Source organism: Carettochelys insculpta, chromosome 28 (genome assembly GCF_033958435.1).
Source record: "Carettochelys insculpta isolate YL-2023 chromosome 28, ASM3395843v1, whole genome shotgun sequence".
In the NCBI taxonomy this organism is placed as follows: domain Eukaryota; kingdom Metazoa; phylum Chordata; order Testudines; family Carettochelyidae; genus Carettochelys; species Carettochelys insculpta.
The window spans coordinates 15,579,106-15,593,731 of NC_134164.1; the positions used below are offsets into that span (position 1 = coordinate 15,579,106).

General features: G+C 58.5%; 1 protein-coding gene across 2 annotated transcripts in view; it reads right to left on the bottom strand.

Moving 5' to 3' along the window:
* The window catches only part of ADAM11 (ADAM metallopeptidase domain 11), a 52,990-nt gene that overhangs the window by 24,507 nt on the left and 13,857 nt on the right, over nt 1-14,626 (bottom strand). The window contains exons 3-7 of one of the 2 annotated variants that reach the window (XM_074978772.1): nt 12,385-12,461; nt 11,484-11,550; nt 5,790-5,875; nt 5,452-5,511; nt 4,563-4,590 (exon numbers count right to left, since the gene is read on the bottom strand). In XM_074978772.1, the coding sequence (XP_074834873.1) occupies nt 4,563-4,590; nt 5,452-5,511; nt 5,790-5,875; nt 11,484-11,550; nt 12,385-12,461 (318 nt within the window). Of the gene's footprint in view, nt 1-4,562; nt 4,591-5,444; nt 5,512-5,789; nt 5,876-11,483; nt 11,551-12,384; nt 12,462-14,626 lie in introns of both variants that reach the window. The other variant, XM_074978771.1, reaches the window with a different exon arrangement.

Here is a 14,626-nt window from a genome sequence, read left to right on the forward strand (position 1 = left end):
GTGCCAATCAGGAAACTAGCCCATTGTCTGAGGAAGATTCACCAGCCTGGGGTGGCTGGAGAAGAAACCACCAGGAAAAAGCATTCCAGGTGTGCCTAAACCCAGCCATGGGGGCTGGAACAGAGGGAATGGCTCTGGGATGGGCAGTGGTATCCCTGCTAAGGACACTGGTCCTTGGTGCAAGAAAAGTGCTTCTGCTTCTGGGGAAGTGAATCCTTTGCCTGAGCCTGTGGGGGCTCGAGATGGAGCCAAGATCCCAGAGCTGGATCTGAGGGCAGCTGAAGCCCAGATGGGAAGTGGGCCTACCTCTGTGTCTCTCAGGGGGGATGATGCTTTAACTTGGTCTAATCCAGTTAGTATCATCAGGGAATCCCAGAGACCAGACGATTCTGGTACTTGTTCTTTGCCTGATGCTGAGGTGTTACTGGGAGGGGGTGAGAGGACTCTGTCCTACCAGAGTCATCCTCTCGCCAGGACACAAGAACAAATGGGCAATGGAGTTACGCTGACTGATGAAGATAAAGGAGCTGGTAGCAAAAGGGAGAAAAGGGACCCTAACCTTCTGTCCGGTGGTACTGGCTGTCTGCCTGGAGGGGGATTACGTGGGAATCTGCCTAATGGGCCAGAAGTGATCCTGGGTTTAGGTGAAACCCAGGAGCTGGTTGTGGCTCAAGGGAGCAGTGCCCCTGTGAAGCCAGACAGGGGTAAGTTATTGTTTGGGGGAGCTCTTGAGGAAAAGAATTTCCCTGAAACTTTTCCTAAACCGTCTGTGCGGACTGCAGAAAATGGGAGTGAGGTGAAGGAGAGTGAACAGGAAAGGTGCTTGCCTGTAAGCACCAGAGCCAGCCCTTTGCCTGGGGAGAAGTTTGTTTCAGCTCCTGATGGCCAGGACCTGCCTGAGTGTGAAACCACTGGCTGTGCTCTGAAAGGGTCCAAAGCAGGCAGTGTAAAAGTTTCTCAGGAATTGAAAGTTAATGCAAATAAAGTAAAAACTGTCAGGAAATGTGAGCAGCCCTGTGAGAACCAAGTAAAACGGCTGCACAGTCAGTCTCTGTAGGATGCAGGAGAGGGCCAGCAATTCCCCATCTCCAGATGGTAAAAACACTTATATTCTCATACTGGATTCAACTTCTAATTCCATGGGGAGGCAGTAGTTGGAGGTGGAAGGACAAAGAAGCTTTGGGCCTAGTGGGCCAGTAAGGGATAAACAGGGATTCCTTCATGTGGATTCTGCGTCTGGGACTCACAAAACAACTCTCAAAAAGCAGTTTGGTTTGCAAATTTCCAGGCTGGCTGGGAGGGGGCCGTCTCCCTGAGATCATCAATGGCCCAGCTCTTGTTAGAAGGGAGGGCACAGCCAGAGAAATCAAATTTCCACCCCAGGGGGCAAGGGAGAAAATTAAAACTTAATGGTGCTAAAAAAGGACTCAGCCATTTCTCCCCAAAATACCAAATTCTCAAGGATGTTGCACAAAGGTTGTGGTCTACCAAAGAGCAACGTAAATGTACAGTTGTAATGGGTTTGTTCTGTTACTCACGCTGACTGCTGTAACCAAGGGGTGCTGCTACCAAAAGCTGTAAAATTGTACCATGTACTAAATGTTTGAAAAAAGCCATTTAACATAATAACATTAATGTAAAAGCATAAGTTATATGTTAAAGGAGTCTGTAACTCTAAAATGTCACCATTGTTCCCTGTAACTAGTCTTGCAACCTCTCACATAAGAAAAAACATTCCAAACCTATTGTGTGGCATGGAAGGGGAAACTGAGGCACACAACCATTTTGGTGGTCTGGCTAAATGCCAAGGTTGGAAGCATTTGTACCTTCCTTTACTGGATTGTAACTGAATTCCAAACATTGGCTGGAGCAGCTGTATGGACTGGTGGGCAAACAGGGCAGGGCCCAGACCAGAAAAGAACTATTTAATCTGTTGGTGCTGCAGCGTCTGTATGGGCTCTGCCTGTCCGACTTGAGAACATGGCTGATGGACCAAAAACAGAAGCAGGAAAACCAACCAACCTAAGGGAACTAAAGGGACTTGCCCGGCTGCATCACATGAAAAGGGCCAATACCAAGCTCCTAAATTGGAGCCTCCCCCAGCAGGATTATAACATGGAGGTGGTGCACATCAAGGGGAGCACTGAGGGTACAGCCGATGCCCGATCACGAGGGGAGGGCCCCGAACTTCCCCAGGTCACTGGCTGAGTGACCCTGCTCAGTTCGGTCTGGAAGGGGGGAGAGATGTGATGGAGTGGGGGATACCTGTGTGTGTGTGTGTGTGGCTCACAGAGGGTGTGGGGCTCCTGCTGAGGGTAACCCTAACAACCAGGTAACACCTTTGTACTGCAAACAGAGGAGGAGGTGGAGCCTGAGGGGTTTAAATTGGAACTGGGAGTTGGAAGCAGTTAGTCTGGGCTGGGAGAGAGAGAGAGACAAAGGAGGGGGCAAGGCCCCAGCTCTGGGGGCCCCTCGGGGCCTCCTCTCCCCAGCATGGATTGGACTGGCTGTCTCTGCCTGCTGTACTGACTCCTCTGTACGATGCTGTGTCCTGTCGGCTAATAAACCTGCTGTTTTCCTGCTGAGTGAGAGACTCTCCTGCCTGTGGACAGGGTGCAGAGCTTGGGGGACCCCAAAACCCCATCACAGGGGGACACTGAGGTCCTGGTGCCAGCAGCAGGGGCCGGGCCCGGGGGACACTGGGGTCCTGGTGCTTGCAGCAGGGGTCGGGCCCAGGGGACACTGGGGTCCTGGTGCTGGAAGCAGGGGCCGGGCCCGGGGGACACCAGGGGACACCCCTGCACTCACCAGGGCAGCGGGAAGTGGAGTGAGTTGGTACCACATTGCTGCACTCCCCCGAAGCCAGCTCACAGCTGCCTCACTTGGGAAAGCAAAGCAGGCTGGGTCTGGGTCACTCCACTTGCCAGGGTCCCTACCACCACCGGCATGTGAGGCAGGCCCAACCCCTGCTTCTGGTGCCAGGCCCCCGGGAAGTCCCTAGGCCTGGAGCGGGGGGTGGTGGGGACACCTGCCCTGCACAGTCCTGCGGCCAGCAAGGCTCTGCTCCCCGGGCCTTGCCTGCACCACCTGACTGCTCGGTGTTTCTCATTGGGGTCTCGACACCTGCAGCGCAGGTGACTGTTCCTCCCAGGTGTTGCCCTGCCCCACCCCAGAGTGGCTGCACCTGTGGGATCCTTCAGCAGGAGAGAGGCCCCCACAACATGGGCGGAGAGTTGCCAGCCTACCCAGCTCTCTCCCCAGGGAGCCCTCTGGGATCAGTCTATGGGAAAAGGTCCTTGATACTGCACCAGCCAGACCCATCCATGGTGCTAAGCTCTGGGCTATAAAAACAGGTCCCAGGTCCAGGTCTTACCGACCCCTCAGCCAGCAGGAGCGGGAGCCAGGCCCTGCGTGACTGGAACTGGTGGGGGGCCCAAGCACTGACTGGCCAGGGAGATGGTGCACGGCACCAGCTCCACTTGCCTATGCTGGCTGCAGGATCCCTCCCCAGGAAGTCTGGGAATGAGAGTGTCACCACCGGCCCATACACAAGGGCTGTCTCCCTACACAATCTGCACTGGTTGTGCCTCCATCACACCCACACAACCCTGTGCAGGGACCAGCACCAGCTCCATGGGAGCTGCCCCCACCATGGGGAGGGGTTCCCAGGACAAATCCTGGCAGCCACACCCAGAATCATAGACTCAGACTCCCAGGAGCCATTGAGCCCCTGCCTGAAGCAGAATCAGCCCAACTAACTCACCCCAGCCAGCACCTTGTCAAGCTGGGACTTGAAAACCTCCAGCAGGAGAGATACACATCTCCTAGGGCTGGAAGGGACCTCAGGAGGTCACCTGGTCCAGCCCCTGCCCTCTTGGCAGGACCAAGCACCAGCCCTGACATCTCTTTACTCCAATCCCTAAATTGCTTCCTCAAGGATTGAGCTCACAACCCTGGGTTTAGCAGGCCCATGCTCCAACCACTGAGCTCTCCCTCCCCCAGGCACCGCCTCTCTAGGCAGCGCATCCCAGGGCTTCATCACCCTCCGGGGGAAGTAGTTTTTCCTAACATCCAACCTAGACGTCGCGCTCTAACTTCAGACCATCGCTCCTTGTTCTGCCATCGTCACCACTGAGAACAGCCTCTCTGCAGCCTCTTTAGAGCTCCCCCCCGGAAGCTGAAGGCTGCTGTCAAATCACCCCTCACTCTTCTCTTCTGTAAACTAAATAAGCCCAAGTCCTTCAGCCTCTCCCCACAGGCCATGTGCTCCAGCCCCCTCACCGTCTTCACTGCCCTGCGCTGCACCCTCTCCCGTGCACCCTTTCTGCACTGGCCCCAGCAGTGCGAGTCCCGGAGGCCGAGTCAGCCTCCCGCCCCAAGGAGGCATCGCCCAGCCCGGTTCCGGCCCTCGGCCCCCAGGGGATCGTTAATGGACGACCCCTGGGGCTGGCAGGGACAGTCTCCTTGGCCTGGGCCCGCGGCAGGGACAGGATTTCAGCTGTTCCGGGCTACCGGGGGCTGGAGGTTCCGGGGGGGCTGGGATCCTGCACAGACCTAGCAGCTTGAGGGGAGGCCCCCCACGGCCCAACGCTGCGACCTCACCCACGGGTGCTTGAGGGGATCAGAGACCCACCAGGCTCCCACCTCAGCTGCCCTAGTAACCCATCCACCGGCTAGGCCTGGCCCTGGGGAAACCGAGGAAAGCCTGGGGGAGGGGAGATGCTCCAGGACTGAGGGCATGTGGGGGGAGGGGAGGCTAAGGGCTGTATGGGGAGCAGACGTCAGTGGAATCTCCTTCAATTTGCTGCCATGGCAACAAGGGAAACAAGGCACTCTGGGAAATCCCAGGGCTGCAGGCTCAGCAGCAGGGCTTTGAATTCAAACAGGGCAGTGCAGGCAAAACCAGCACCTGGCACCAGCTGCCCAGCGCCCAGAACCGGGGTCCAAACACCTGGCACCATCTTCCCAGCGCCCAGAACCCAGGGCCCGAGCACCTGGCACCAGCCTCCCAGCGCCCAGCACCAGTTTCCAAACACCTGGCACCAGCCTCCCAGTGCCCAGAACCCGGTGCCGGCGTCCGAACATCTGGAACCAGTGTTCAAACACCCAGAACCCAGGGCCCGAGCACCTGGCACCAGCCTCCCAGCGCCCAGCACCAGTTTCCAAACACCTGGCACCAGCCTCCCAGTGCCCAGAACCCGGTGCCGGCGTCCGAACATCTGGAACCAGTGTTCAAACACCCAGAACCCAGCGTGGGTGTCCAAGCACCTGGCACCAGTGCCAGCGTCTGCCCCGGACAGCTTGGCTTGTGCTCCTGGGGGCTGGCAATGCTGTGACCCGGGGCCTGCCCTTGTCCTGCCCTTGTCCTACCCGGGAAGAGGAGCCGGCTGAGCAGGAACCCTAGTACGCAGCACAGGGTGATAGAATTCCAGCCCTGCCCTTACCTGCCACTGCTGGGCTGCTCGGTGCGGCTCAATCAGGTACAGGTCCCTGCCATCGGAGAAGACGCCGCTGCAGGGAGAGCAATGCCCTTGTCAGAGGGATGCAAACCACTCCCCTGCCCCAGCAGCCTCCAGTACCACTGGGCACCGAGGGACCTGCCAACCCAATGCCCCTCCCACTCCCTTCTCCCAAAGCCAGTGCAGGCTGATTGCCCAGCAGGGCAGGGTCATGACACCCACCTGGTCTGAATCTCCTCCCAGGAGAGCAGCCTCTCTCCCCTGCCACTCCCCTCGGAGCCTTCAGGCTGTCCTGCCCCTGCCCCTGCCCCTGCCCCTCCAGGTACTCACTGCAGCCCGTGGCAGCTGGATAGAGCTGCCAAGGATCTTGCCTCCCCTCGGAGTCTGCCCTGGTAGTAGCAGTGCTCCCCTGCTCCCTGCAACAGAGCAAAGGGGCGAGGCGAGCCGTCAGCCAGCAGGCTAGTGGTGGGAGGTGGTGCTTGGGTGCCAGGGCGTCTGGGTTCCAGTCCCAGCTCTGGGGAAAGAACATGGGCTAGACCAGAGACAGGACTCCCGGGTGCCCCTGGCCTTAGGCAAGTCCCTGCCCTCAGTTTCCCCAACTGCAACATGGAATAGCGACTTGCTGCCCCTCCTCGGTTTAGGTGCCCTGTGTTTACTCCCACGAGCCACGGGTCCCCTGCACACCTCTCACATTGTAACAACGGCGTTAGGGGCTGGCAGAGGGACAAGTCCAACTGGCCACGCACTGCAGGTGTGCGCCGAGGCTTGTGCACGTACTCGTGCAGGCGTGGGAGGGGGACATCTTGGGTCTTTGCACGCAGTGGTCCACGTGCATGCCAGAGCGTACGTCCTTGGCTCCCATGTCACTGTCCCTGTGCATTCAGAGCGCTGTGCCCTGGCTGCATAGCGGGCTGCGTGCACACGCACACGCCTGTCTGCATGTGTGATGTAGACGCGTGTGCAGGTCCGTGTTTGCACTCGTATCTGCATGGGTGCCCATCCACATGCAGCCCCATCACCACACGCTCCTCGGCGCTGGAACGGAGCCGATTCTCCCGCACCAGCCCTGCCTCGGCTGGGAAATCCCCTCGCTCCACGTGTCTGTTTATAGACAGGTTACAGAGCCCAGCCATGGGCAGCCACAGAGACAGCTGGCGATGCCCACTCCCCACAGCCCAGGCTGGCGCTCGGAGAGGCCAGGCATGAGCAGGCAGCCCCCCCCGTCGCATTCTCTCGGCAGTACGGCTGCTCCGCTGGCAGGCTGGCTCCCTGCGGCGCAGCACCGGGAAATCCGCACGCCGGCTGGGCCAGCGACTGGCCTGGCTATTTATGGACGGTCCCATTCATCTTTTTAACATGGCAGCACCCACCACAGCCAGAGCAGCTGCACCTGCTCCCCTGCCCCTGTGCTGCAGCCCAGCGACCCAGCAACCAGGTGTCACTCTGCTTCCCTCCGATGGGCACAGCCGGGGCAGGGTGGCCAAGAGCACAGGCGTTGCCCAGGTGACACCCTCCTCACCCCTAGGTCCTCCTCCTGGCAGGGAAACGCCTGCACTACAGCCCAGCTGAGCTATTCTGGGGGCAAAATCCAGATGCACCAGGGGCCTCCCCTCTTGCTCTCCTGGCTCCCCCCCAGCATCACCCAGCACCCCTCAATCCTGACCCGCAGCCCCCCTCCTTCAGCCCTGGGCTCCCCCCCGGCATCACCCAGCACCCCTCAATCCTGACCCGCAGCCCCCCTCCTTCAGCCCTGGGCTCCCCCCCGGCATCACCCAGCACCCCTCAATCCTGACCCGCAGCCCCCCTCCTGGGCTCCCCGATGACAGCTCAGCCAGCACCCCTCATTCCCGACCCGCAGCCCCCCTCCTTCCAGCCCCGGGCTCCCCAGTGGCAGCTCAGCCAGCACTCCTCATTCCCGACCCGCAGCCCCCCTCCTTCCAGCCCCAGGATCCCCAGTGGCAGCTCAGCCAGCACGCCTCATTCCTGACCCGCAGCCCCCCTCCTTCCAGACCCGGGCTCCCCAGTGGCAGCTCAGCCAGCGCCCCCCATTCCCGACCCGCAGCCCCCCTCCTGGGCTCCCCAATGACAGCTCAGCCAGCGCGCCTCATTCCTGACCCGCAGCCCCCCTCCTTCCAGCTCTGGGCTCCCCAATGGCAGCTCAGAGCCCTCAATCCCGACCCGCAGCTCCCCTCCTTCCAGCCCTGGGCTCCCTGATGACAGCTCAGCCAGCGCACCTCAATCCCGACCCGCAGCCCCCTCCTTCAGCCCTGGGCTCCCCCCCCAGCATCACCCAGCACCCCTCAATCCCGACCGGCAGCCCCCCTCCTTCCAGCTGTGGGCGCTCCCTGGCATCACGCAGCACCCCTGAATCTCACGGCCCTATGTAAGGGCACTCCTTCCAGCGCTGGGAGCCCCATACAGCCCCGCATTGTCCCATCTCTCTGTGCCCTTCCCTGGGCCCTGAGAAGCTGCCAGCAGCCTTCGCCCTGCGCTCCCTCTCCCCAGCTCTGGGACCACTGTGGCATGGCCATGACCAGGCATGGCCATGACCTGCTTGGCTCTGGCCTTGTGTGTCCCAGCATTCAAAACTTGCTTTGCATCCCACCCCAGTGGAAGCACCACTCCTGGGCCACTCACTGCCTGGCCTGGGAATGACTTGCCCAGCAGCACGGGCAGCACCAAGCTGGGTCAGCCGCAGGCCAAGCTCGCCCAGTGTCCTGTCTCCAGCCGGGCCAGTACCAGCTGCTGCAGAGGACGTTGGAGGCCAGGGATGATCTGTCCCCATGAGAGGTCCCATCCTACCCAGAGATGGGTTCAGGCCTCATAGCCCAGGCCCAGTCACTGAGGTGCTCTTTTTGGTGTGTGACCCCAGAAGCACTGGGGCCACCGACAAGGTAGCGCACACATGGTAGAGCACAAGGCTTTAGCCCCTGAAGTCACAGGTTCGTTCCCTCCTGCTGATGACCCGGGTGCGTTGGCCTTACAAGTGGGGGCTTCTCTGGGCTACCTGCCTCAAAGGCAGTAGGGGAGCTTTAGCCATGGTAGAGCAGCCAGTTGAAGGAGGACTCCCTGAAGGAATCCTGGTCCCCAGTGGAGTCACAGTCCTACCTGCGGAAGCCCAGGAAAAGGCGACTGTGCTGTTTGCCAATGAAACAAGACAGTACTTGGTCCTGCCATTGGGGCAGGGGGCTGGACTCGATGGCCTCTCGAGGTCCCTTCCACTCCTAGCATTCTATGATTCTATGATACGATGTTGTTGTGAAGCCAGGGCAGAGGCTAGTGGAGCCTGAATCAGGTTAAGGCCTCAGTGTGACACTCCGCCCCCATGGCAGATCCGGTGAGATTTGACTTTGGAGATTCACCATTGTCCGCGAAGTGGAAAAATCGCCTAAGGGAGAAGCTTTGTGAGAGATCCCAGGTGTTCTCACCGCAGGAATGGGATGTGCAAGAGGGGTTGAGCAGAACATCAGACCGCATTACTCTCGACCTTTCCGGGAAAGATCTAGGAAGATCGCTCTATCTGAGATGGAAGACCTCTCCACAGCACCTGGTGGAGAATGGCATCATTACAGAATCCAGCAGCCCCAAGAAGCCTCACCCATTATGGTGGCCTGTAAAAAGAATGGGAAAATTAGGATGTGTATTGACTACCTCACTCTAAATAGCTGTACCGTGGTCAACCACTACACTGTGCCTTGGATTCAAGATGCCTTAGATAGTTTGCTGGGAAGCCAGTGGCTCTCAGCTGTAGTCCTTCAAAGTGGATACTATCAGATCGCTTTGTGAGGAGAAGATACGGCGAAGACAGCCTTCCTCTGGCCCTTAGGGTTTTACCAGTTCAAACGCATGCCTCAAGGGATTTCTGGGGCACCAGCCACATTCCAGCGTCTTATGGAAAAAGTCACGTGAGGCACAAACTTATTGCATGTTTTGATTTATTTGGATGACTTCACTGTATTTGGAAGGACCTTGGAGGAGCATAGAAGCCTATGGGCTGAAGCGTTCTATCAACAAGTGCCAGTTCTGCAGAACATCAGTGAAGTTATGTGGGTCACGTTGTGTCCCACGAAGGTGCGAGTACTGACCTAGATGAGACAGAAGCACTTGTCACATCCCAAAAATTACAGGGAGCTTAAAACCTTTCTAGGATTTAGTGGATACTATCGTAGGTTTCTGAAGAACTATGCTACCCTTGTCAAGCCTCTGAATGATCTCACCCAGGGATATCCACCCAACAAGAGCATGTCTAAGACCCGGGGCAGGGGGAGACTCCCGAAACCTCTAGAACAGAGGTGCTGTGGTCCCTTAAAGCCCTTTGGATCGCAATGGGATGAGAGGTGTGAGAGAGCATTAACTGCCGAACTCACGTTCCAGTCCTAGTGTTTGCTGACCCAAACGAGCCATTTCTCTTGCACACAGATGCCAGTTTGGAAGGTTTAGGAGCAGTTTTATACCAAGAAGTGGCCAGCAAATGTAGACCTGTGGCCTTTGCCAGCTGAGGGCTGTCTGACAGTGAAACTCGTTACTCCACCCACAACTCCTTGAAGTGGGCCATCACTGAGAAGTTGTGTGACTACCTGTGTGGTGCTAAGTTCCAGGTATGGACAGACAACACTCCATTGACATACGTGTTGACCAGTGCTAAGCTGCACACTCCTGGGCAGAGGTTGGTGACCTCCTTGGCCAGCTGTGAGTTCAGCATACTGTACCGATCTGGGAGAAGCAGCGTCAATGCAGGTGCATTGTCACAGTGCCCACAGCCGCCAGAAACTGCTGAGATTCCTTTAGATGGAGTGACAGCCATTTGCAATGGAAATTATCACAGGTCAGAGCACCCTGCGAGGGGTATTGCTGAAACTTGGCTTTACCACCCGAGGGTGTGCCATGGGCCTCCGTGAACTGTATCGTGTCGGATCAGTCTCCACTGCCCAGGCTCAATGCTGTGGACTGGCAAAAAGCCCAGTTGCAAGATGCTGACATCTGTGACCCCCTACTTGCAAAAAGAGAGGAGCAAAACCCTGTGACCATCGTTCCCTCCACTCCTGGAAGTAAACTACTGTTGAGGGAGTGGAACAAACTGAGACTGACGCAAGATGTGCTGCACTGGGTCACAGCAAATCCACTGCAAAAATCGACGGACACAACTGGTACTGCCAACAGAGTACAGAGCCCAGCTATGAGGGCCCTGCGTGACGATTCTGGGCACTTGCAATGGAGAGAACCCTTGGGATTATCCACGGTAGGGTCTACTGGGCCCGGCTGGCCAAGGATGTACACGGGAAACGTGAGACACGTGCCCAATGCATTCAAAGGAAAGTTCTGCCCACTAGAGCAGCCCATCTGCAGAACATCACGAGCAGCCTCTGGCGCTGGTACGCATCGATTTCTCGGTTCTAGAACCAGACAGGAAGAATATTGGGAACATCTTAGTAGTGACCGACCACTATACCTGGTGTGCTCAGGCCTATCCTGAGTGTGACCAGAGAACCAGCGCTGTAGCTCCAGTATAGTGGGAGAAGCACTTTTCAGTGCCTGGCCTCCCAACTCGGATACTCTCTGCCCAGGGGCAAGACTTTGAGAGTCCCCTCCGGAAGGGGGCAGGAATCCAGAAGCCCAGGCCAAGCCCCACGTGTAGGGCCGACACACCCGGGTCGTCGGCAGGAGGGATTGAACCTGCGACCATGAGCTAAAGGCCAGCTGGCTCTCAGCCAAGGCTATGGCAGAGACTCCCCTCACCCTTGTCAGTGGGCTCGGTGCCTCTGGGGCTGCAAGCGGAAACGCCTGGTCCCTGTGACCGGTGCCCCGGGGCCCCGCCCTGGCTAATTATCATGGTGCACCGGGATGTTCTCTGCTGAGTTTCAAACGTGCCGGACGTGGACTCGGGAGACCCGCCCTCACTCGCTGAGCGTCGCCGGTTCCATTCCCACCCCCACGCTGGGGCCCCCGCACAGCGACGCCTGCCCCTGGGCTGCTCCGCCACTGCCTCGGCCTGGCACCTTGGTGCCCGGGGCCGCTCCCACTCACCGGGCGGTGGCTGCTGTTCCCATCCTTGCCCAGGTGCCGCTCCACATAGTGCGAGGAGAGCAGGTGGCTGCCATGGAAACGAGAGGGGCAGCGGTGAGGAACTGCTGCCGGCTGGGGCGGGTACTGGGGGGAGGAAATTAACCTGGCCCCCAATGTGCTGGGCCGGTGCCCTCCATTGCCCATTCCCCTGCGACTCCGCCCCTGATCCTGGCACGCTGCTGTGCCCCCTGGGACCCAGGCAGGGCAGCAGCTGCTCTTCTCTGGGGCTCCCCAGCAGGTGCCTTGGAGTGAAGTGGGGCAGGTGGGCTGTCAGGGGCCCAGACCCCACTCCCAGCCCTGGGGAGCTGTGCAGTGCTGGGCAGAGGTTCACCTCCTGGCACAGAAACCCAATCACCAGTCACTCCAGCTGATCACCCGGCTCCCGTTACACCCATGCTCTGCAGCTCACCTCGCCCTGCTGACGCCTGGGCCTGGGGCTTCGGTGTCGGAGCTGGAGGCTCCAGAGGGTGCCATGAAATATTAAGGGGGCAGCGTTCACCTGATGCCGGAGCTGGGAGCCAGCCCAGCACGGTGCCAGGGCACACGACGCACAGCCCTCACCCCCGAATGCCACCTGCAGCTGTGCTGCCAGCCTTTCTGGGTCCAGCTAACGGCACTGAGCCTACAGCCCCTCGGCTGTGACCATGGGGGAGGGCCCACGGCCCCTCAGTGCTGGGGACACGCGAGCACTGTCAGCCGGGTGGAGACCCAGCAAGCTCACACCCGCCCCACACGCCAGCGCTGCAGCGCGGATCCCTGCTGCTGGAGCTGCCGGCTCCTGCCCCAGCCCACCCTGTACCTGGCTCCCGGAGGCCGCCCAGAGCCCTGAGCCAGCCGGCCCACGGCCCAGGGGAGCACTTACTGGTTCAGCTCCAGGTCCAAGGTGAAGGCTGAGCCGAAGGCGTGAATGAGGAAGCTCACCTGGGCCATGTGCGCGAACTGCAAAAACCAGAGAGAACAGAGTTAAACTTCACCCTGGCCAGCAACACAACCTGCTGGCGCTGCATCCCCAGCAACGCAACCCCGGCACCGTGTCCCCAGCATACACAACCCCAGCACCACGCCCCCAGAGTACACAACCCTGGCACTGTGTCCCCAGCACTGTGTCCCCAGCAACACAACCCCAGCACCGTGTCCCCAGCAACGCAACCCGCTAATGCTGCGTCTCCTGCATACACAACCCTGACACTGTCCCCCAGCATACACATCCTCAGCACTGTGTCCTCCTAATTGCAACCTCCAACAAAACACCCCCTGCAGTGCATGCCACTGGCACTGTAACCCTCACAATGGATGCCCTGGCACTGAAATCCCCAAGAAAACACCCTCCTGGCACTGCAGTCCCAAGGAATACATGACTCTGGCACTGCATCATCCTCAATATACTTCCTAGCACTGCACCTCTGCAGAGCATGGCCATGGCAATGTACCCTCTGCAAAGTACCCCCTGGCACAGCAAAGCCCCTGCACTGCAAACTCCTGGCATTGCACTGCCCCAGCACTGCATCACACCAACACTGTAACCTCCCTGCTCCTGTATGGCAAACCCCTGAGGGGCTTGCTCTTGCTGGCTGGGGTCACTGCAGAGCCAGCGGGGGTGCACTCCCTGCAGGGACAGTGCCGTGGCTGGAGAGACCCTACAGAACATCTTCCCTTCCAGTGGTCCTGCAGAAATGGTGTCTCCTGCCTGGGGAGGCTAGTCCAGCCTGCTAGCCCACCACATGGCCACCATGACCACACTGAGTCAAACCCCTTTGCCTCAGCCCACCTGCCTGGAGACACTGCAGTTTTCTCCCAGCAGCCAGGAAAAGACAACCAGTACCCTGGCCCCCCAATGCAAAGCACAACCTGCCCCACACAACTTCCCCACAGAATCTCTGTCTAACTCCAAGGGCTCAACGCCCAACACTGTCCTCCTCGGGCGGTCGTGCTGGTCCCAGCTCCAGGCTGCACAAGCCAGAGAGCTTCCCGTCACAGCTGGCAGGTCTGGAGAATCAGCAAGTGGGGACAGCTTGGCTTTGAGGGCAGGAACACAAAACATGAACGGGACAGAGCCGGGCAACAGAGTGCCCCCACTCTCTTAGCAGACGCCCACAGTGACAGTCCATGGAAAACACACCGCTAGCCAGAAGAGTGGACAGAGGCCGAGAGCTTAGCAGGGCTGATGTGGCATGATAAGGAGGAAGGCTGATGTGTTGAGTTGGTCCCACTTTCTGATAAGGAATATTGAGCCTCGTGCTTCAGGCTGTCAAACACGAATTGACCAGGAGGCTAATCTCAGCTGCCCACTGGAGAGAAGGTTCTTGCACCTCTCCCAGGAGCTGGTGCTGCTCGCAGCGGGAGACAGTCACCTGCAGGAGATGGACCTCGCACTCGTCCTGTCTGGTGAGTTCCACCTTCTGCAGTTGTGAAGAAAAGCCCGAGTGTGAGCTGAGCAGTCGTGCCTGAGTCTGCTGAGAGCCTGACACTCCAGCTTGGAGAGGAGGGAGGTGCCCTTGTTCATTGCAGGGGGTTGGCCGTGGAGCCTTCTGCCCACAAAGAAGTGCCCATGCAGAGTGAGGAACAGCCCTGCCCTAAAGAGCTCCCAATCCAACTAGACAAAGCAGGTGAAGAGAGGATGGACAGACCGTCCTCAGAATCACAGAATCACAGGGCTGGAAGGGACCTCAGGAGGTCATCTAGTCCAGTCCCCCGCTTCAAGCAGGATCAACCCCCCACTAAATCTTCCCAGCCAGGACCTTGTCCAGCCGGGACTTAAAAACTTTGAGGAATGGAGAATCCACCACCTCTCTTGTCAACGCATTCCAGTGCTTCACCACCCACCTGGTGAAGTAGTTTTTCCTAATATCTGACCTACACCTCTCCCTCTTCAACTTCTGACCATTACTCCTTGTTCTGCCATCTGACACCACTGAGAACAGTTTCTCACCCTCCTTTTCAGAGCTCCCCTTCAGGAAGTTGAAGGCTGCTATTAAATCACCTCTAAGTCTTCTCTTCTGTAAACTAAACAAGCCCAAATCCCTCAGCCTCTCCTCCTAGGTCTTGTGCTCCAGCCCCTTAATCATTTTTTTTGCCCTTCACTGAACCTGCTCCAGCAAATCCAC